Here is a 23,496-nt window from a genome sequence, read left to right on the forward strand (position 1 = left end):
TTTTTACCCTGTAATCTACCTGACCTCCATACCACCTGGATCTCTGTTCCTAGGTTTTTCCCTTCTTTCACATATAGACTGATCTCCCAGATCCTCTGAATTCATTCTTATAGGTTTGTTCTGTTCTGGACTCTTACATCTGTTGAATTCCAGGTGGTGCTGCCATGTATGTCAATTGGTTGTCTGTCTTGTTGGTCCAAAGATATTCTTTTAGGATGTTTTTAAGCATAGGGTTGATTTTGGCAAAATCCCTTAGCTTCTGTTTATCCAGGAATGTTTTTATTACACCATCATATTTGATTGAAAGCTTTGCTGGGTTGAGGATTCTTGGTTGGCAGGTGTTTTTTTTTTTCCTTTCAAGATTTTATATATGTTTCCCCATTGCCTTCTTGCCTGCAAGGTTTCTACTTAGAGATCAGAGCTTAATCTGATTTGCTTGCTTTTGCCTTCTCTTTTTCCTAGCTGCTTTCAGGATTCTCTCCTTGTCTTTGATATTGGAAAGCTTGCTTATGATATATGTCTTGGTGATTTTCTTTCAGGGTCTGTCCTTCCTGGAGTTTGTTGAGCTTCTTGAATGCTTAGCTTTTTATTTTTCAGGATGTTAGGGAAATGTTCTTCCAGCAGCTCTTCAACTATCTCCTCTGTGGACTTGTGTGATTCTTCCTGTTCCAATAATCCTTAAGTTATTCCTCTTCATGTTGTCCAACATGAATCTTAGACTTCCTTCAGATTTTCTTACTCTTTTTTCTGCTTGCTCTTCCATTTTAACAGTATTGAGACATTTGTCTTCTACCTCGTTGATTCTGGCTTCTACCTCTTCAATTCTATTCCTTTGCCCTTTCAGTGTCTTGTCCATTTTTGATATTTTATTATTAATCGTTTGGACCTGTTTTTGCAGATTTTGAATTGTTTCCAATGCTGTATATATCTTATTTGATTGTTCCTCTAGTGCTTTCCTGACTTCTTTCTTATTTTTCTCAACCCCTCTGTGGAAGTGTTTGGATGTATCTCACTATCATTCTCCTGAATTCCTTTTCAGGCATTTCCAAAGCCTTCCCTCCTTCCAGTGGGACATCTAGATCTACCTCCAGATCACTTGCCTCAGTCACTCTATCTTGTTTCTGGACTTGTGCCAATATGGTCAGCTGTTTCTTGGGCATCTTCAATACTTAGGTGTGAGTAATAATTATATGAATGTATGCTGATGTTCTGTTATGCTTTCTGTTTGCCTCCAGGTGGATGTGATCAGGAGATGGGCTTTCCTTTTCACTTTTTTAAATTATTCAGCTCAGAGTAATGGTACTTGGTGTTGGCTGCCTGTCTGGTGTATAGCAGCTGGTATTGGCTCTTGCCTGGATGGTGGAATTTTGTAGGGTGTAACTGTAGCTTGACTATATGACTGCAATTGCTGTTTCTTCTTGGGTAACACAGGGGGGAAAAGAGCCCCCTGAAGTCACAAGGGGGACCAAAAAGTAAAACAGCAACAAAAAACAAAAGCAAAAAAACATATTAGATACTACAGTCTATAATCACAGAAAAAAGGGGGAAAATTCTGTAGCAAAATATGAGTATGACTTTAAAGTCCCTCTCTTGGCTTCTTGCCTTCAAGGCCACCTGAGAAATTTCAAGATGTGACTGTTGGTCCTTATGACGTTACTCAGGATTTCATTTTAGGCCTGTTTCCTTTTCAGTCTGTCTCTCTTCCACTCCAAAACCCCCGTTCAGGCCTTTTCTTACTGATAAACAGATCAGGGCTGGTTGTAGCCATTTGGGGCAGCCGTTTGGTTTTAAGCCATGCCTTTCCTCTTCTTAGATTCTGCTGAGTAGATCCATGCACATGCATAGTAGAAACTTCCAGGAGTGGGAGTGGGGTGTACCTCATTCAGGCACCCCCTCTAGTCACCAGAGTGGAGTGTGCAGACAGCAAGAGACCAATTAACAGAGAAAATAGAAAAGAATGTTCACACTTTATCTCCAAGTATGGGTCAGACATTTGCAGTGGGAACACTCGTCTGATCCTTCACCCACTCTGTCACTCTCAAGATGGCCACTCCATGAGTGGTTGGGACCAGCATAACAGAAAAAAACAAACAAACAAACAAAAAACAGTGTTATTGCTTCTGCAACAAATTCCCCTGGCTGTAAACTTCTTAATGTTCTAAATATTCCTTTATATATAGTTCAGAGTTATGGGACCATCCGTTGAACCTGCCTCGTCTAGTATTCTGTATTATTGCTGGCGGAGGTCTACACCACACTTCTCCCTAATTGGCCATGGATCCCTGCCCCCAATTGCTTCTTTTGTAGACTTTTTAACAGTCATAGTATTTTCAATCTTGCTTGCCATTATCTATTCAAACCCCACTTACAGAGATACTTAATATCTCTAAGTCATGAGCAAAGAGTTAGAGATGCTGAGGTTCTGCAGAGTGGATTGGTTTGCTTCTGAACATTTCCCACATCTATGGGAAATTCCAGCTTTCTTGGCTATGCTCAGTTGATACCACATGTTCATCTGCTCTCCAGCTTCCAAAATACTTTTACTGTGTTCTCCATTATATTTGATCTAGGAAGTTTATGTCTTTAAAACAACAACAACAACAACAACAACAACAACAAAACCTCTTACTGTCATTTTAGAGAGTTTCAAAAAGAATGGTGATAAATGTCTATGTTCAGTCTTCCAGATTTAACCAAAAGTTTACCTGTTTTTAATACCAAATTTTATGCTTATAATTTTAAATTTTCAGGTGATTATGTCTGATTTATATGTGCACCTAGATTCCTTAGGTCAGCAGGTCCCAAATGGTGGTTCCCATGTAAGCAACATCAGCATCAACTAGAAACTTGTTAGGAATGCAAACCCTCAGATCCTACCCCAGACTTACTGAATCAGAACCTCTGATAGAGATGTCCAGGATTCTTTGTTTCTAGATGCTTCTGGTGCTTGCTAGAGCTTGAAAACCACTGCTACAGATGATCCAGGGATTTTGCAAGTTTGAAATGCACTACCCTACTCAACCTCAATTCCAGATCCAACTCTTCAAATCCAAACTATCAAGGTTCCCAGGAGAATAAAAGGACTGTTTTGAGATGGAGCTATCCTCCTTGGAGCACACTTATGGATTTAGATGTTTTTTGTGTGGTTTTATTTTTGCCATGACATCTAGTTGCTTCCTCAAACCACCTTCTAATGCTCCTAAATGAGGATTCCTGAGGCCAGGAACTCTGGCAGACAGGCATAGTGTGAGGGAAAAAAATGCAGTCTGACCTGGAGAAGTTTGGACAGGAGAACGTATCAGGGACTCATTCCTCTTCCACATCATCTACCATCAATAAATTGGAAGAGGAGACTCCAGATTTCCTCAGGATGAGGAGCTTCTAGGAGTCTCATGGGACAAGAAAATGTTTGTTTTACTTGTTGAATCTCCAGACTCACTCAAGGAGAGGGTGTTAACACTGTAAAAATTCTTATCTCTGTCATTACTGTCTCTCTTTATTCAGAGCAAGGGAGGCTGCCTACCAGTTCAATCACACATAAGGGAGTTTTCAAAAGTCTATGAGAAAAAACTGAAATAAAAAAATAATGACCCCCCTTTCAAGACTGAGACTCAAAGGTAATACACAAGCAGGCATGTGGTCTTGCTGGTGACCACATTGGTCTACTGATAAGGGAAAGTGGGGTAAAAACAGCAATAAAGTTGGGAGCTAAGTCTGACCATGTTCAGTAGACTCCTGTCAACCTGGGTTGAGACCTGGTTAGCCAGCAGTATGGCAAGGCCTGGGGACTCCTGGGTCCAGGGACAGGGACATGGCTACAGAGGAATAGAGTGGAGAGTGGAGCATCCGGCTGATATGAAGTGAGGGGAGGTGAACAAGAACACCTATACTTGAAGATAGTACCCACTTGACCTGACTTCAGTGGCTGGATGATCAGACCTCAACTAGAGGAAGAAAGAAGAGGAAAAAAAGAGTAATCTGCTACAATTTGATGAACTTGACCTATACTTATGGATGTAGTAGCTTAAAAGAGGGAACAAATCTTTACAGCGAGGATCATTCCCACCCCCTTGGTACACAGGGTTGACAGGGATGGGCAATTTAGACATTGGCTACCCAAAAGGAGGGGGCTACAAAGGCACAAAGTGACTGGCTTACAAGCTTTCAAAAGGAAGCCTAGTTCCAGAGGGTGCGGGGGAAGGTAGAATCTCCACTGAGTGGTTTCCAACTGTCTGGATGGGACTGGTGAAAGGAGATGGGGATAAGACTTGTGTGGTTCAATAGTGAATAATTGCTATCAGGACTGACTGTTAGAGTTGCAAATGTAAAGGTAGACATTTTGTAACAAAAAGAGGGGAGTGGTTGATTTTGCAGTCCAGGAGCGGAGGACCCTAGGACCATCAAGGGAGAAGAGTGGAGTGCGGGACCCTATCCAGAGAAGCAGTGACACCAGAGATGGAGGCAGAGACAATGCCATGGAGAGATGGAGCAACTGGGGACTCTAGACTCAAGGAGGGAGAGGGGCTGTGTGCTGATGGCTGGGGGTCAGGCTTGCAGGGTGTACCCTTTGATTGTTTGATGATGCATGGAGGGGATTGTAATCATTGCAATGAAATGAAATATAATAGGATGGATGTAAAGCTGATGTTCTTCCATGTAAATAAAAACTTAAAAAAAAAAAAAATACCCCAACAATGAGATATCTCACACCAGCAATAATAGCGAAATTGAAAAAAGCAGAGGACAATAAATGTTGGCGAGAATGTGGAGAGACTGGGACCCTCCTACATCACTGGTGGGAATGCAAAATGGTACAGCCATTCTGGAAATATGGCATTTCCTCAGAAAGTTGGAAATAGAAATACCTTATGAGCCAGCAATTCCTCTACTTGGTATAGATCCAGAAGAAATACGAGCCATAACATGAGTAGATATTGCACACCAATGTTCATAGCAGCACTATTTACAATAGCAAAAAGATGGAGACAGCCTAAGTGCCCATCAATGGAAGAATGGATAAACAAACTTTGGTACATGCACACAATAGAATATTATGCAACCTTGAAGAATAACAAGGAAGCTGCAAGCTACCACATAACATGGATGAACCTTGAGGACATTATGCTGAGCCAAATTAGTCAGTCACAAAAGGGAAAATATTACAAAAGACCATTATTGTAAAAACTTAAGAAAAGATACCCATACTAAAAGGGGGGGGGGTAATTCTTTGTTCATTACCAGTGGGGTTGAGGTGGGGGTCGTAGAGCACAGGGTAGAGGGTAGACACATCATAGTCCAGGTGTTGGGAGGGCAATACACAAGAGCGGGGGGTGGGGGTGGAAGAACAAAGTAGATAGGGGAACACTGAGATAGGTTTGCATGGGCTAAATGGAACAGAGGTGAATAGTGATGTTTGCTCAACCTTGGAACAACAGGGCTCTGTGATACAGTGATAAAAAAGAAGAAGAAGAAGAAGAAAAGACAATGAGATGTTTCCACAAACTTTCTGAAGTCCCCTAGTACATATTTCTCTCCACCCCATCCATTTGTGTGAACCTTTTGTGTTCCTCAGTCTGCATCTTATCTCCTAACTTTGTCTTGTTCCCCTCCCCCACCGTGATGGTGTTTGTTTTGTTTTTCACGTTTTCTCTTGGAACAATCACAGCAACTTATCTCTCCCTCCTGGACAGACAAGGAGCCCCCCGAGCTCTCTCCATGGCACAGTTGATACTCCCACCCTTTTCCACCTTCCCTTCCAGGTATGTCTTCACTGTCATTTATACTTTTGAAGCCTTCATAAAGATATTGGCAAGAGGATTTTGTCTAAATGAGTTCACTTACCTGAGAGATCTTTGGAATTGGTTGGACTTTGGTGTTATTACCCTGGCGTGAGTATTTCTCCATGTTAATTTGTGGGGTTTCTAGGTGTATCCATGCTCACATGCTAAGGTTGTGTCCTCATCTCAGTCCAGTTTCCACATTCACAACAACATGATTTGGAATTTTCCTACCACTGAGTGTTGTTTTGGGGGTCACTTTACAGGTTATGTACACACCCACAAGGAAAAGTCAGAAACCTCTAGTCTGACCTTATGACTGACCTCTCAGAGTGGATCAGACAAGATACAGCCTTGTACTTACCCCACACACAGGTCTTTTCCTGAAGAACCAACAGTTGAGGAAACTAGCTGTTCAAGTCTGCATGTTTGGATATATATCCATACATACCTCACAGAGAAACCTATATTCTAATGTATCTTCTCTACAGACCTCCAGACCCTAGATTCTAATGCATCTTCTCTACAGACCCACAGACCCTAGATTCTAATGCATATTCTCTACAAACCCACAGAGCCTAGATTCAAATGCATCTTCTCTACAGACCAACATTTGAGGAGAGCAGCTGGCCAAGCCTGCCTGATTGGATATATATACATCCATACCACACAGAGAAACCTAGATTCTAATGCATCTTCTCTACAGACCCACTCAGTCAGTGTTAGGGAATCTATAGGTTCTAGAACCTCTAGATTCTCAGTTTCTGTTCTGGGTTCTTCCTAGGCTTGTGTTAGCCCAAATTGTCCTTATTTATGGTGCATCCACTCCCAGGACCCTCTCCTTGCAGAGATGCTGACTGACTTCTGGCCCTACAGATACATTGGTGAAGCAATAGACTTACGAGGAATCTCAGGACTGCGGACATTCAGAGTTCTTAGAGCTTTAAAAACAGTTTCTGTGATCCCAGGTGAGAGACTACCCATACATCTATTCATAGAGTACATGTTGATTTACAAAGCCTAATGTTCTTTGATTTTCACAAGAGTCCTGCAAGATTCCTGAGCAAGGACTCTTGTCTCCATTTAAAAGAGAAAGAAACTGAGGCCCAGAGAGTAGAAAACACAAGCCCATAGTAATAGATAAAGTGAGACCTGGAAGCCCAAGGTCATGAGTTCTAGGCCACTGCTCAGACTACAAGGCCACGTGGCCTCACATGGCAAGAAGGCCATGTGTCCATGTTTTGTTCTTATTGAGGAACTGAGGCAGGATGCCCTGTAGATTCTCATTCATACCTCAAACTAAAGACTTAACCTTGGAAATAGGGAAGAGAGGAGGTCTGTCAATATCTTTTTCAATTCGATAAATCTGAAAACTTGAGCCTCATTCCCGGTTTTAGATCCTCAGAGGTAAAAATAATTACACAATTCTTGATTGCAGAGGATTTAAAAACTGGGATCATCTTACTGTAATCCAAGAATCCTGTTCTTGTCAGTAGCCCAGTGACCAATCCTGAACCCCCTACTGGATTGATAGCAGGGGTGGTGAAGTCAGGGACAAGACAAAATCTCTGAAATAAGCCCTAATGCTTCCTTGTTATGTCCTAATAGGTTTATCCCCCTCACTCCTGAGAGTCACTGGGCCAGCTTCTTCATGAAGGGAGTTGCCACAAATAAATAGTCAGTTCTGCCCCTTGGTGTCTCTGTCACATGCTCTTAGCTAGGAAGACCCTGAGGGGTCTGTCCAGATCCCCTGTCCTGACTCATCTCTCACATCTTCCACCTCACATTACGCTGCAGCGTCTATCTGTGATTCCACAAGTGCTCTGTTTCCTTGCTCAAGCTATCGTCCTGGGCCATGCTGCTCCTCTATCAGAAGTAGCCTTTCTTTTCTCTTTACTCAACTCACGTTCATGCTCCAGGGTTCTGCCAGCACTTTACCTACTCAATGAAACTCCTCAACCTTTTCCAAATTCCCCACATTCCACCTGACCCCATCCCCACCCCAAGTCAGTGTTAGAGGCTGCTTCTATGTATGCCCATATGCTGGATAAATGCTTTCCCCTCCTTTGTCAGACAACCCCACCATCCACTCAGCCCCCAAACCAGGAACATATAGTGCTCAAAGGATGTTTGTTGACCAAACTCACAACCCAAGAGCAGATCCCAAACCACTTCACTGACAGAAATTTTTGCTGCCCATAGAACTACTCTCCAATAGGTGATTTCATTTGTCACAGCAACAAAGCACCTTTCCTTAACCATAGAGGGACTCTATCTTTGCTGCCAGCTGTGCTTGGCTCTGAAATAGTTCTTTCAAATATTCGCTCTGCTTTTCCCTTTCTCATTCTCTCAGCATCTCTCAAGCTTTCTAGGCAAGCTTCTTCATGAAGGGAGACACCACAAATAAGTAGTCCGGTCTGTGCCTCAGTGTCTCTCTCACACACTCTGATCTAGGAAAACCCTGAGGTGTCTGTCCCTATTGTTATTTCATCTGTCTGTAAATCTATCTCCCTGTTTCTCTTTATTTCTCTATTTCTGTCTCATTGTGTCTCTCTTGCAGCTTTCAGTCTCTCTCTTCACACATACAATATACATACAAGAATGTTTATATGTCTCGAGCCTTGAGCTATCTCCCAGAACTGAGGTGGGTGCAGAAAAATAGCTGCCAAATGATTGAAGTTTGTAATCTCATGCCTAGTGTGGTGCCTGGCACACAGTAGGTAACGAATTACTAGTCACAGCAATTTGTTAGGTTTAAGGTGATATTAAGATGTGTTACCTAAGTCTTGGTTGTTTCATCTTGGTAATGGGGACAATAGTCTTTGTCTACAATGGGGACAATAGTTCCAAAGCATCATTGCAAGGTTCAGATGAGGAGCTGAGTTTGGAACTACACTAAAGTTGGTAAAACACCTCACCTTTGTGTAGTGTTGGGAAGTGGTAGTTAAGATGCAAAGGCACCAGACACATGTATGTATTATATGCATGACGCTCGTCCATGTGGGAGCACAACTGTCATCTACCTGCAGGGCTGAAAGTCATCGTGGGGACACTGATACACTCGTTGAAGAAACTAACTGATGTGACCATCCTCACCGTCTTTTGCCTGAGTGTATTTGCTCTGGTGGGCCTGCAGCTCTTTAAGGGTAACCTCAAGAATAAATGTGTGAAGAATTGCACGCTGCTTTATGAGACGGCCAATAATTCTCATGGGAACCATGAGTGGAATTTCTGCCATAAGGGTGGAGGTATGGATGACACGGGGTGTGAAGGCCCCGCATGTTTACCCTGGATATATCATTTAATTCCTCTTTCCTGCTGACATGTTTCTCCTGAGTTGTATTTTACTTTCGAGTTCTGCACGTCCTGTTGTCCAGTGCCCCTTTTGCAAGGAAATGAGCTATAAATTCAGAGACAAGTAATTCTGCCCCTGCTAGGGAAGGCTTGGAATTGGAGCCACTGCTCGGATTTTCTCTTCTCATATCTGACTTTGCACCTTCTATGTGACCCAGCATGCCCTTGTGACACATGTCCAAGGGAGCGCAACTTATTCAGGCAGGAAACAGGAAGTGTTGCCTTTGTGACTCAAAGCTTCAGCTATGGGGTTCACAGCCATCTATATATCTTTCATTTCTTCCTTTCTTTTGCAGATTTCCAAATCAATAAGCCAGGAACCACTGATCCCTTGCTGTGTGGCAATGGAAGTGATGCCGGGTGCGTGTCTAACCCAAAACAAAAAACACCAGTGCCCCCAAGTCCTTTGTCCATCTTGTCTTCAGTGTTTTCTGGACACGAAGTGGGCTCCAGGCCCTGAGGAAGATGCAGAAATGAAGAAATCATAGCCTTTGCTCTTCTGGAGCTCATAGAGAGGGAGTGTATGAATTAGCTTTTGCTGTGTGACAAACCATGCCAAAACTGAATGACCTAAAACAGAAGCTATACATTTAACTTATAATTTTGCCCGTCAGTATCTTGTACTGGGCTGACTTTTTTCACTTTCAGACTGATGCAGACTGGCTGGGAAATGACTGGCCAAGAATGGTCTCAGTTGGGATAAGTTGTCTTTGTTCCACATAGTTGCTCATGCCACAGCACGCTAGCCTCGGCTTGTTCTCATTGCAGAAGCAGGGGTCCAGGAGGGAGAAAGGAAGCATGCAAGGCCTGTGGAGACTTAGGCTTAGAACTAGCACAATATCACTTCTAGTGCCTTCTATTGACCAAAGCAAATCATAAGCCAGTCCAGCTCCAACAGATTGGGAACTGGACTCCACATCTTTATGGAAGAAACTACAAAGTTATATTCCTTAAAGGCATAGCTACATGAAGGGGAATAATTGTAGACATTGTTGAAAACACTCAACCCCAAGAAGGGACTAATACTTCATTTGGTGGGGGCAGACACTGCTTGGCCCAGGCTTTGATTGTCATGTGGAAATGTCGGTCTACTGCTTCCAGCTCTTCAAACTTTTAAAAGAAAAGCAAGAAGACTGGATTTTTTTTCATGAAACCTCTGAGCTACAAGCATTAACTTTCAATTCCAAAAAATGTCTCCATATTATGGGTCATACAAAATATTTATGCAGACTAAAGTCAGCCTTCAGCATGCCAGTTTATAAGCTCTGAAGTGCACACATAAAGATGCTGCACTGTGGAAAATAAATGCTCAGTAGACTGAGGAGACAGAGAGAGGTGATGAAGGCAGGTGAGGAGGCCAGGGAAGGCTCCTGGCGGCAAAGTTCGAGGTGATCAGTTAAGAGCAGGCAATATGTCTCCTCACTGGATAAAAGAGAGGTAGTTAGGATGGAGGCCATTCCAGGTGGCAAAGCAGATTATGAGACAAAGCAAGGGGTGGATGGCCCCTTGGTTCTACTGGCTTCTTTGTGAAACATGAGCAGAAAGACTTCAGGCAACAGGTTAGAAAGGTCCATTTCTCCTAACTCTTTGGCTGCGGGCCTTGGAGATCAAGGCTCACACTGATCCCAGTCTCAGAATAGCTGAAAGGCCCATATAGCCCAAGTGGAGCCAGATGTGACCGGAAAGAATCCCTACTTTAATCAGCCACTAGAAAAACATCTCAGAGAGAACCAAGGGTTGGGAGCAAACAGGACAGTTTGGTCAACATCAGGATCCTCGGCCTCTTTCCTCATAAATGTACTTGGTATATTTAGTTCTTAGACTCAGAGAAAGAGTTGTTCTTATGTACACTTTCATTTGACTGATACTTAAATTGAGGGACCCTCAATGTCTCTTTCTGTCTAGAGATAGCATTTCTTCAGAGGAGCCCAAACACTATTTATGGCAAAGTTGTGGGACCACCTATGGACCTGTCTCTCAGTTCCAAAAGAGGTCAGGTATTCTATTGGAGGAGTGGGTAGAGTTGGTATAGAAGAAAGTTGCCAATCTAAGACAAAAGGACATGCTGTGAACACCAAACCCCAATTCTGTGTTGGACCATGGAGAAATCAGACCCTTGGACAAAGTCCCACACAGACTAGTGGCGCTGTAGGAGAAAAGATCTGGGGTTTCATGGTGAACAGTAGGTACCAGGAAACACTTGACAATGTTTAGCATCCTTTCCATATGATATTTACTAGGCTGAAATGTTGCTGATGCACTAAGCAGTTGGCGCTTGATGAATAGTGACCACAGTGTAGTTGTATGGAAGACATAGAAATAAGGCAGCTGTCTGAGTTAACTAACAAACCCATAGGTAATGGCTTGACTAGCTGCCAGGAAGAACAAATTAAAGCATATTGCTAAATGCTAATTATAGAGTCTGGGAACTCCCAAATCTCCATTAAAGTTGGAATTACAATTGGGATTGATTATAATTAAACTACCATAACTCTAATCTATTATATGAGTCCTGAGGCTGGATATTCACATATGTGTCTGGAATAAGGAGAGCTCCAGAGACCAGTGTTGCCGGAAGGATCCTCGTTGTTGTTGTTGTTAAGTGCCGTCGAGTCGGATTCCGACCCATAGCGACCCTGAACAGGGTTTTCGAGGCTGTAAATCTTTACGGGAGCAGAAAGCCTCATCTTTCTCCCGCAGAGCAGCTGGTAGTTTCGAACTGCTGACCTTGTGGTTCGCAACCCGATTCGTAACCACTATGCTACCAGAGCTCCTTGGAGGGATCCTAGAAGCAGAAAAATCTCAAACTACAAACAAGACATTACTATTTCCTTAACCAGGTCATTCCCACTGGGCTGTACAGGAGCACCTTGAATGCTTTGAGTTGAGAGGTTGTTCTTAATATCAACTCATCTCCTTACTATGCGAAAGAGAAAGGAGCCTGACACCTTGCACCCCAGTATTCCTTGTTGTTGTTGTTGTTATGTGCCTTCGAGTCGGTTCCGACTCATAGCGACCCTGTACAGGGTTTCCAAGGCTGTAAATCTTTATGGGAGCAGAAAGCCTCATCTTTCTCCCACAGAACAGCTGGTAGTTTCGAACTGCTGACCTTGTGGTTTGCAGCCTGATTCATAACCACTACACTACCAGAGCTCCTTAGATGTTATTATAGTTGTTAGGTGCCATGGAGTTGGTTGCAACTCATAGCAACCTTGTATGGGGTTTACTTCTGAGGTACAGCTACTAGGTTTGAATTGCCGATCTCGTGGTTGGCATTTCAGTGCTGATCCTACAGTATTGCCTAGATGTTGTTGTTGTTAAATTCTGTGGAGTCTGACCCATAGCAAACCCAAACCCTATATAGGGTTTCCAAGGAGCTGGTGAGCTTGAACTGCCAACCTTGAGGTTCAAACCAACTTTGCAGTCCAGTGTATTAACCCAGCACCACACCAGAACTTCTTAATTTGTTGTTGTTGTTGTTGTTGTTAAGTATCATTAAATCAATTCCGAACCATAGCAACCTTGTATAGGGTTTCTGAGGAGCAGTTGGTGGGTTTGAACCACCTACCTTGCAGTTCAAACTGACCTTGCAGTTGACTGTGCATTATCATTCAGTGCCACACCAGGACTCCAGGACTCCTTGTAAGCCCTATACCTGTACCGCAAGGTGGATTTGAACCACAAGGTGGCGGTTCAAACCCACCAGCCACTCCCTGGAAATCCTATACAAGGTCACTAAAGTCTCAACTGACTCAGTGGCACTTAACAACAACAATCATCAGCATGTCTTCAGGAGGAGGCTGGGATGGCTTCAATACTGGGCTAAATGTTTCTTAATGTGTGATTTAAGCAAGTGACTTGTCTCTGAAACCCAGCTTCCTCATCTATAAAGAAGGATTACTGAGAGGATTAAGTTATAGCATTTGTAAGACCTTCAGTAGAGCACACAGCACAAAGTAAGTACTGCTAAGTGGACCGCGTCATTTTCACTGTTATATGTAATTGAACAGTAAATCTGGCTCACAAGAGTTCTCCATTGAGGGACAAATCTCTAAGCGTAGGTTTTCCAACTGCATCATTGTCATTAACTCTCCCTTCTCTGTTGTGAACTTGCAAAGCACTTACCATCTAATGGGGTTATGTTATTAGCTAGCCTTTCCCAAGCCATTCCCCTATACATGGACCTGTATCCAGAACTATGAAATCAATTATCCTCTCTATTTTATGGATGAAAGAAACTAGTGTCCAATATCATATAAGAGGAAAACCAGGTCTTGAACTCAGATCACTGACTTCAAACCCTGTGGTCTTCCTGCAGCCCTGGGCTGCCTTGTCCCAAATATGCAACAATGACTTCCTTCCTTCTGGCTAAAGCCACTGTCCTACAGGTTATTTCTGCCTTAAAACAGCTGAAAACCCAGATTTCAACTACACCAGCTTTGATTCCTTTGTTTGGGCTTTCCTCTCACTGTTCCGCCTCATGACACAGGATTCCTGGGAACGCCTCTACCAGCAGGTACTGAGCTCCATGTCATCACATAGACTTGGTTGAAACCTCATGGGTCAGCTGCATGACTGTGTTTTTCCTATAAAAGCTTGACTTAACTTGAAGGGCTTGTTTGTTGTGGGTCTAACATATCTCTCTTCTTTTTCTTGGATCTACAGACCCTGAGAGCATCAGGGAAAATCTATATGATCTTTTTTGTGCTTGTCATCTTCCTGGGGTCTTTCTATCTGGTCAACCTAATCTTAGCTGTGGTCACCATGGCATATGAAGAACAGAGACAGGCTACCCTTGATGAAATTGAAGCAAAGGAAAAGAAGTTCCAGGAGACCCTTGAGATGCTTCAGAAAGAACAGGAGGTTTGTGAGGGACTGTAGTTTTGTGAAGTTAGTCACAAGCTGTATATTCCTGGGAAGAGGTCTGGATCATCATTTACATCAAGGTTTTCACTGTAGGCAGAATTCAGCTAACCTCAGGCATTGACTTAGATCAGATTTTCTCAAAGAAGAATTTGATTGAGGATTCGTATGCAAGTGATTCATTGAGGGATAACTCTCAGGAGAAGAGTGAAGGAGACAGAATGGACAGGGGATAAAACTAAACAAACCTCTTCATCTGGAGAAAGCCTTAGCCTGTCCCCACAGTGAGCTCTGGGACATGACTGGGACCTCATTATAACTCCTATCTTGAGACAAAGATCTGTTCTTTTATACCCCTATGTCAGTTAGCCATCGAGTCCTGGTATAGCGCTGTGGCTTAAAACGCCAGACCGCAAAGCCGTTTAAACTACAAGGTCGGTGCTTCAAGCTCACCAACTGCTCCTCGGAAAACCTATACAGAGTTGCTGTGTGTGAGAACCAACTTACAGCACTTAACAACAACATCAGTTAGCCATTGAATACAGGCTGCCCACCAAGGGATGATAGCCAAATAAATGTTTCAAAAGAACACAGCAGCTATGAACCATTAGTAAGTAGCTAACAGAATAGCTGGAGCTAGGTGTGTGCTGATCTAGTAAGGGGAATCTGGGCAGAGCACCAACAGAGTCTAGTACAGGATCAGAAAGTAGACTATGGCCCACTGGTGGGTCCTGCCATGTCACAGTCCCACCACCACTCAGGTCCTGATCCTTAACCTCCTAGTTCAGATTCCCTCACTCTATGTTCACTCTTGTCTTGGGACATATTTATGCTAAGGTCATCAAGATACTAGAGCTTCTATTCTCTCTCTTCAGGTACTGACAGCACTGGGGATAGACACAGGCTCGCCTCACTGCCACAATGAATCGCCTTTAACTTCCAAGCATGTCAGTGAGAAAAGGCACAGGACAAAGCCGAGAGTGTCAGAGGGCTCAACGGACGACAGCAAATCACCCCCACCTGAGCCCTATAACCAGCGCCGGATGGTAAGGGGCTTCTATTTGTGCTCTAAATAGAACCCTCACTTTTCAGCTGCCATGGAGAATCGGTTGAAGTGGGAGGATATTTGCAGTAGGGAGAAAGCTGGAGGCACAAAAATGGGGAGGAAGTTTTAGTCATTCGGACTCTCCCTCCAAAATCATGACCTGAATGAACTAAGACCAGGTCATTGTGGATAGCAAAACAGGTCGATTATAAAGAATTTACTGGGTGAAAATCATGAGGACCAGGATTATGGGATGTTTTTTAAAGGAGAGAGGAGTCCAATATGACTTCCAGACTGGGCAACTACCTGGGTGATGATGTCAACACAGGAGTCCTGGAGGAGGAACCATGTTAGCAGGGAGAGTGGTGACCTGGATATTGGCATGCTGACATTGAGGTATATATGGATAGATATATGGATAGATAAGGAGGTGCTTTCTGTCAAATACAAATGAAGGGCCACCTTCCTCTGATACTCTATCTGCTATTCTGGAGCTGGGTGATGTGCTGAAGTCTTTTACAATCTTCTTTCTGACCTCACACCTTAGGCTCTGCAGCCAGAGTCTCACTTACTAGAACAGAAGATTCCATAAAGTATCTGTGTGATACAGCCCTGTCTTACAAATGGCTTCAGAACATCACCTCAGCTCCACATTATAACCTTCTGGTGCCCACTCCAAGATTCCTGTTTGTACCACGTTCCCTGCCTCCACTTTCCAAAGTCCTATGTACCCTAAATGTCACCTTCCCACATGACTGGAAGAGAGGAAACTTCTGTGGATGGTCAGTCCCCACACTGATAAATAGGGGAGCAACATGGCAATTACTTGGGTTTCCTGCTTCTCACTTCCCTCTCCCCCTCTTTTCCTGTGCTCACCTGAAGGAATTCCATCTCTCCAACCCCAAATTGACCTGCATAAACAGACACACACACACACTGGCTTCAGTGATATACCCACATGGCAGCATTTATCTGTGCCCTTCTCTTTGTTATGCTGACTCTTTTGAGCCTCACCTGGCATGCACAGGGCACAGTTCAGAAGATGTTTCAAAGAGGAATTGACTAGGGCTCTGACAATCATACAGCAGAATGAATCACAGCTTCTATGGAAATGTCACTGACCCTCTGAATTGGGATCGAATTTTCCCGATTCAGTCAGTCCTACACAGAGTAGCACCTTGGTGTTCAATTATTGTTTGGTATATATGTCTGCTTGTCTCTCCAACTAGGCCTACCTTCACAGGGAAAAAAGGAACTGTGTCATATTCATTCAAAAACACTAGATGCTTATATAGATGACTAAAACATGGTCCCTTTCCTCAGGGACCTCCGTCTGGGTGGAAATAGCAGATATATAAACAGCTCTGTGATAAATACTATAATAAAGGCACATACTTGTTGCTTCATGCCTAGAGAAGGAAACTTTCACTCCTCTTGGAGAGGTGCATATCAGGAAAGGCTTCACAGAGGAAGCGATAATTCAAGTGAATAGCAAAGAGTGAGTAGGGATTCCTCCAAAGATTGAGTCCTGGAAGGATTTAGGAAGGAGTATATTTCAGGTGTGGTGCTGTAGGATCAGCTCTGGACTGTGAACCAGAAGATCAGCAGTTCAAACCTACCAGCTGCTCTTCGTAAACCCTATACAGAGTCACTGTGAGTCAAATTCTTGACGACACTTAGCAACAACAACATATTTGAGTTAGAGGGAAAACATGTATGTGCAAAAGCAAGGAGAAAATGGGTACTTCTTGAATGCTAACTGATTGATTGGAATCCACTCAAGAAAGCCATCCTTTCTTCATTCCCCAAGTGTGTTCATGTGGTGAATATACCTTAGGAAGTTTTTATATAAAGCCATCTTCTGACTAAGAGGAACAAGACAGGATTTAGAGAAAGGATCTGGGAAAGATACAACACAGGTTGCTGAAAACACATAGGAGACTAGTTGGCCTTCTTGGATGATGTCTTTTCAGGATCTAATTCATAGATCTGGAAGTCACTGTCCACCACTTGTCAATATTAATATTCATATTAATAATAATGTTAGTATATTGATAGATAAGGAGGTGCTTTCTGTCAAATACAAACCAACATTTTCTTCCCAGTTTCTTTTGTTTGCTTGGTACCCAAGTGCAAATAACTCAATATTTCCACCTTTAATATTGTTGTTGTTAAGTGCCATCGAATTATTTCCAACTTATAGAGACCCTGTATAGAGTTTCCAAGGAACAGCTGGTGAATTTGAACTGCCAACCCTGCGGTTCAAACCGACCTCACAGTCCAGTGCTTATTCTACAGCACCACACCAGGACTCCTCATAAGGACCCTTTAAAAGGTTTCCAAGAAGCAGCTGGTGGGCTTGAACTACTGACCTTGTGGTTCGCAGTCCGGTACTGATCCTACAGAGCCACACTAGGAGTCTGCAATCTTTAATATAATTTTGCCTATTCTAAGTCTTCAAAAGTGGGAAGGATTCATGATTTTTTTTCTGAGTTTCATAGTTCTTAGACATATACTGTGTAATACTGAGTTTCCAATGATGGTCGTTAAACAAGTTGTTGCTGTTATGTGCCCTGGAGTCAATTCCAACCCATAACAACCCTGTATGTGGTTTCTAAGGAGCATCTGGTGAGCTTGAACCACCGACCTTACAGTTCAAACGACATCAGAGTCTGACTGACGCATTGCCCCACAGCACCACACCAGGACTCTTGTTAAACAGGACTGGGCTACAAATTATCAAAGAATGACATTCCACTTCTGTGAGGTAACAGGATAAGTAATGAGAACTCTAAATAGCAAGATGCCTCAACGTAAGTACCTTAGTGAATAATGGAATTAAGGAAGGAGAAAAACTCCGGCAGTATGAGCAGAGTTTGGTAGTGAGTCAACGTTTAGATTTTAGAAACACAATGGAAATCATCAAACAGTATCATTAATGTTATATGCAAATAAAAATTTGCGAAGATAATTTTTAAATGGCTGCAACAGTACATCAACAGAGAACTGCCAGATACGCAAGCCAGATTCAGACAAGGATGTGGGAAGAGGAATAGCATTGCTGCACTCAGATAGATCTTGGCTGAAAACAGAATAATAGAGAGATATTTACTTGTGCTTTATTGATGGCATGGATCATGACAAACCATGGATAATATTGTGAAGAATGGGTATTCCAGAACATTTAATTGTGCTCACGAGGAACCTGTACATAAACCAAGAGACAGTTGTTCAAACAGAACAAAGGGATAGTGAATAGTTTAAAATTAGGAAAGGTGTGTACCAGAGTTGTATTCTTTCACCATACTTATTCAATCTGTATGCTGAGCTAATAATCTGAGAAGCTGGATTATATGAAGAAAAATGTGAAATGAGGACTTGCGGAAGACTCATTAACAACCTGCTATATGTAGATGATACAATCTTGATTGCTAAAAGTGAAGAAAACTTAAAATACTTACTAATGAAAGTGATAGGAGACCTGGTATGGCGCTGTGGGTTAATGCACTGGAATGCAAAGTTGGTTTGAACTGCAAGGTCGGCAGTTCAATCTCACCAGCTGCTCCTCAGAAACACTATGCAGGGTTGCTATGGATTGGAACCCACTCAATGACACTCAATGACAGCAACAATAACAACAAGATAAAATATTAGTCTTCAGTATGGGTTGCAACTCAATGAAAGAAAACAAAATCCTTACAACTAGACCAGTAAATAACATCATGTTAAATGAAGTAGAAAGGGAAGTTGTCAAAGACTTCATTTTGTTTGGATCCACTATCAACACTCAGGAAAGCAGCAGTCAGGAAATCAAAAGACATACTGCATTAGGCAAATCTCCTGCACAAGATCTCTTTAAAGTGTTCAAGAGCAAAGATATCAATTTGAGGACTAAGGTGCACGTGACTGACCTGAAGTATGGTATTTTCAGTAGCCTCATTTGCATGTGAAAGTTGGGACAATGAGTAAAGAAGACCATAGAAGAATAATGCATTTGAGTTGTGGTGTTGGAGAATATTGAAGGTACCTTGGGCTTCCAGAAGAACAAACAGGTCTGTGTTGGACAAAGTACAGCTGGAGTGTTCATTAGAAGTCAGGATGGTGAAACTTTGTGTCTGATACTTAGGACATGTTATCAGAGGGACCAGTCCCTGGATAAGGACTTCATGCTTGATAAAGTGGAGGGTCCGCAAAAAAGAGGAAGATCCCCAACGAGATGGATTAGCACAGTGGCAGCAGCAATAGGCTCAAGCGTACAACAGCTGTTACTGCGGACCCTGCCGTATATCATTCTGTTGTGCATAGGGTCTCTCTGAGGTGGAACTGACTTGATGGTACAGCAACAACATGTGAGGGGCTTCAAAGGTTCATGGAAATTTTCCATTCTCTTTTAATTCAATTTTTCCATGAACTTTATGAAGAGCTCTCATGTATAACCTGAGAACAAAATTAATGGCTTATTATGGTCCGTTCCAACAGTGGCCTTGGGAACTTGTCGAGGTCCTATGTTGGGTTCCAGCCTCAACAAGGAAGTGTGGGTGTCACGAAGAAGGGAGATCTGGCAGCGAAAGTAATAGAGAAAGAGAGAGACGAAATATATACAAAAAAGACAGACACACAGATATGATGCAAGCTGGCAGGTAGACAGATCTGCAAACATTTTGCCTAGAATTGCCGAGCATGGCACAGCATTGCATGCAGAATTCACTCTACCTCAGCCTTTTATTCACTTTTTTAGGGAGGGATTTGTTACAAAGGAAGGATGTAATTCACAAAGGGAGGATGTGATTAAGACAGGATACGGAACTGAAATGTGATTAATCATTCAAAACAGGACATAATGATTCACAGGAACAACTTTTAAGATATTTTCATAGTTTTTTCTTAACAATTTAACATTTTTATTTTTATAGGAAAAAGGTTCAATTAAGCTGTTATATATTAATTTTTAGGCTTAAATGATCTAGAGCAGTGACGTGCGGTTTCTTAAGGATACTTAACATAAAGCAAGGTTCCTGAAAGGAGCCAAGCTGTCTCTGTATACTTTGCAAACTTTTGTTTGTGAGCAAGATCTCAGGCACTGGGCTTCATTTATCTATACCTAAAATGCTACATTGCTCTTAATTATCACATTCCTATATACTTTCAGGAGGGAGAGCATCTGGGTTAAACTGATTATATTTAGAGGTGGTTTAATGGGGCTGCCACTGATCAACCCAGGGTCTGCATATACTGTCCCCAGCAGGAACTAGCCATGCTGGCACACTAACATTTTGGAGGCTCCTAGACCTGCTGGCACACTAACATTTTGGAGGCTCCTAGACCCATGAATTATCTCCTTTCCTCTCCCAACTATGAGCCCCACAATCCCCTCAGTGGACGATTTTGATGGGAAATGTTATTGCTTTGAAGGAAAGGCATTGTTCTTCCAGGAAATTAGACTGTATCTCTTCCTTCAATCTCCTCATCGTTACTGTTCAAAGCTTGCCTGAAGGGATTCTGAAAGCTCATTATATTATAAAGCACTTGTCTCTTTGCAACACAAACTCTTAACACCCATACAAGCTCATTCTAATGAATTGTAGAACCTAATTTTCAGACAATAAATTGCACTGCTCTTTGATTTAGCAACCATTTACCTACCATATCCCAATATAATAGAGCCTCTTTAAGTCATAATTTTGCATGTGAGGAAAGAAACTTAAGAGAGAGCTTTATCTTGTCCTGTGGCCAAAAGCTGGCAAGTAACTGACACATCTGAACAACAAGGTTTGTCCTCTGACACGTCCTTGGCTATGATGAACTAGTCACTGATCTTAAGCACCTCATCATACTCTTTCATCTCTCCTGACCTCAACAGAATCTGCCTAGAATACTCTTTTCACCAGTTTCCCCCCCTTTTGTCCCCAACCCCCATTCCACTCAACCCCACCCCTAACACAATCATGTCTACCAAGAGTACTTTTTTGGGCTGTTTATTGAGTTCCTGGAAGGCAATGAAAATAAGTGCAGGGAAATGGGAATGAGTGAAGGAAAGTGTTGAGCTCCAGGCTTGCTTATGGTACCAGTTCTCAGCCTACCTTTCTTCTGTCCCTCTCCTTTGGGGCAATGACCAGTCTTTCCTAGGCCTCGCCTCTGGGAGACGCCGGGCTAGCCATGGAAGTGTATTTCATTTCCGGACTTCTAGTCGAGACTTCTCATTCCCTGATGGGGTCATAGATGATGCAGTGTTTCCTGGAGACCGTGAAAACCATCGGAGCTCTGTACTGCTGGGCGGAAGCATTGGCCAGCAAGGCCCCCTCCCGAGGAGCTTGCTGCCTGAGTCTTCCAACCCTGGATCCCAGCCTGGAGAAGATGGACATTCCATGCCGCCTTCCAGTGATCTTGCACCTGGAACCATGGAAGTCTCGGTGAGTTTGTGAATGCTCCAGACTCTCTGGGGCTGCCCTCCTAGAGGCCCATGATGTCACCAATAGAAGGATCTTCCTCTAGACATCAATCCTACCCCATTTTATACAGGAAGGTAAGACCCATAGAGAGATTGGATTTTCCTGGGATCTAACAGTTTTTCTAGTTTACTCAGTAATACAAGGAGCTCTGGTAGTGTAGTGGTTACAAATCGGGCTGTGAACCAGAAGGTCAGCAGTTCGAAACTACCAGCTGTTCCGCGGGAGAAAGATGAGGCTTTCTGCTCCCGTAAAGATTTACAGCCTCGGAAACCCTGTACAGGGTCGCTATGAGTTGGAACCAACTCCACGGCACATAACAACAACAACAACTCAGTAATACAGTGAACAGGCTTTTTATTTGGCCTCATCTTTCTTCACAGTGTTTCCCTGTACCCACTCACTGTCACTGTTTTAGAGTCAGGCCTACTTGCTCTCTGGATAAGTATGAGAAAAACTGAGGGCTTGTGCCTCTGCATAACTACTCTAGGCTTTATAAATAGGACCCAGAGAAATTCTGAGAGGGGCACATTAACACACAAATTAGGCACCAGCAACAAACTGGCCAACAATCTAATCAGATTAATGGCAAGCCAGGAACTCCTCAGTGGACTGAGAGCTGTGATTTAGTTCTTCCCAGTTTCAGTAAGGATGTTTCTAGCTTTTTTTTTTTTTTTTTTTTTTTTACTCACTTTCCTTGGCTAGTCAGAAATACAGATGAGTGCTCCACGGACTCCGGTAAATCTTACTGAGTTGTCTTAGCTCAGTCTGATTGGATGCCATGTGATTCAGGGTCTCAAGAAGAAACAAGTGAACCATTCCAAAGGGCAACTGGAGAGAGTTTAAAGAAGTATTTACAGAAGTGCGGGCCACAATAGCCCTGGGTGGCACATGCCTTTAGGTGCTTGGGTGCTAACCAAAAGATTGGAGGTTTGAGTCTCCCAGAGGTGCCTCAGAAGAAGCGTGTGGCATTCTACTTTTCAAAAATCAGCCATTTAAACCCTATGGAGCCCTATGACATAGACATTAACTGTAATTAACTCAATTACAACTGGTTCTGTTTGGATTCTAGGGCTGGGTTAAGAGAACCTAGTAAAAGACAGGAACCTAATAATAAGAGAATAGCAACCATGCCTTGGAAATCCTATAGGGTCACATGAGTTGGAACCGACTCCATGGCACATAACCACCAACCACCAGCAGCAGCAACCATGCCAAGATATGACCTGACTAGACTGAAGGGGTGAGAGAAGACAGAATCATAACCTAATGAAGGTTGTAACTGCACAAGAGAGGCTGCCTGACAGAAGTTACTATCTTAGATACAGCTTCACATCCACTACCAGGGAATGGATACCTGAAATCTCTCTCCTTCCATCCTCTGATCTTCTGTCTGTGCCTTCCATTGTCTGAACCTGATCAAAGCCAGAGGAGAGGGTGATGCAGTTAATATAGATCACTCTCCTCAAACACAGAGCAGGGCAGAAAAAGTGGAGGGTGAGTCTCCAAGGGAGAATCACCAACACAGAGTTCTAAAGTCAAAGCCTCTAGAACATCTCAGTCAAGAAGCCTTGTGATGGACTCTACCCCCTCACTCATTTGATCTGAGATCATCTTCTCTTTCTCATAAGCAACTTAATTCTTTTAATTTAATTTTTTTTTTTGGCTAGTGCATTATTAACTCTTTAAGACTTTCACTGTCACATAGACCTGGATGTGCCATTTGCCAAACAAGTCACCCTTAGCAAGACCCTTAAATTCTCCATATCTTCTTCTATAAATGATTCCAGATAGCTGGAGGATGACAATAGAAAGCAGAGAAATTCTGAGAGGGGCACATTAACCACCTGGTGCCTAGTTTGTGCGTTAATGTGCCTCTTTCAGAATTTCTCTGGGTCCCATTTGTCATGATGTTTCACTGGACTGCAAGGTCTGTTTAAACCACAAGATCAGCAGTTCAAACTCACCAGCCACTCCTCGAAAACCCTAAACAGAGTTGCAATGAGATGAA

General features: G+C 42.9%; 1 protein-coding gene across 1 annotated transcript in view; it reads left to right on the plus strand.

The window, feature by feature from the left end:
* SCN10A (sodium channel, voltage-gated, type X, alpha subunit) overlaps positions 1–23,496 on the plus strand; it is a 192,634-nt gene that overhangs the window by 57,230 nt on the left and 111,908 nt on the right. Inside the window, exons 4-11 of the mRNA XM_006869181.1 lie at positions 5,760–5,888; positions 6,654–6,745; positions 8,807–9,025; positions 9,428–9,491; positions 13,506–13,647; positions 13,797–13,994; positions 14,870–15,040; positions 21,156–21,449. Of these exons, the coding sequence (XP_006869243.1) occupies positions 5,760–5,888; positions 6,654–6,745; positions 8,807–9,025; positions 9,428–9,491; positions 13,506–13,647; positions 13,797–13,994; positions 14,870–15,040; positions 21,156–21,449 (1,309 nt within the window). The remainder of the gene's footprint in view (positions 1–5,759; positions 5,889–6,653; positions 6,746–8,806; positions 9,026–9,427; positions 9,492–13,505; positions 13,648–13,796; positions 13,995–14,869; positions 15,041–21,155; positions 21,450–23,496) is intronic.

Source organism: Chrysochloris asiatica, unplaced genomic scaffold (genome assembly GCF_000296735.1).
Source record: "Chrysochloris asiatica unplaced genomic scaffold, ChrAsi1.0 scaffold00127, whole genome shotgun sequence".
Lineage (NCBI taxonomy): Eukaryota > Metazoa > Chordata > Mammalia > Afrosoricida > Chrysochloridae > Chrysochloris > Chrysochloris asiatica.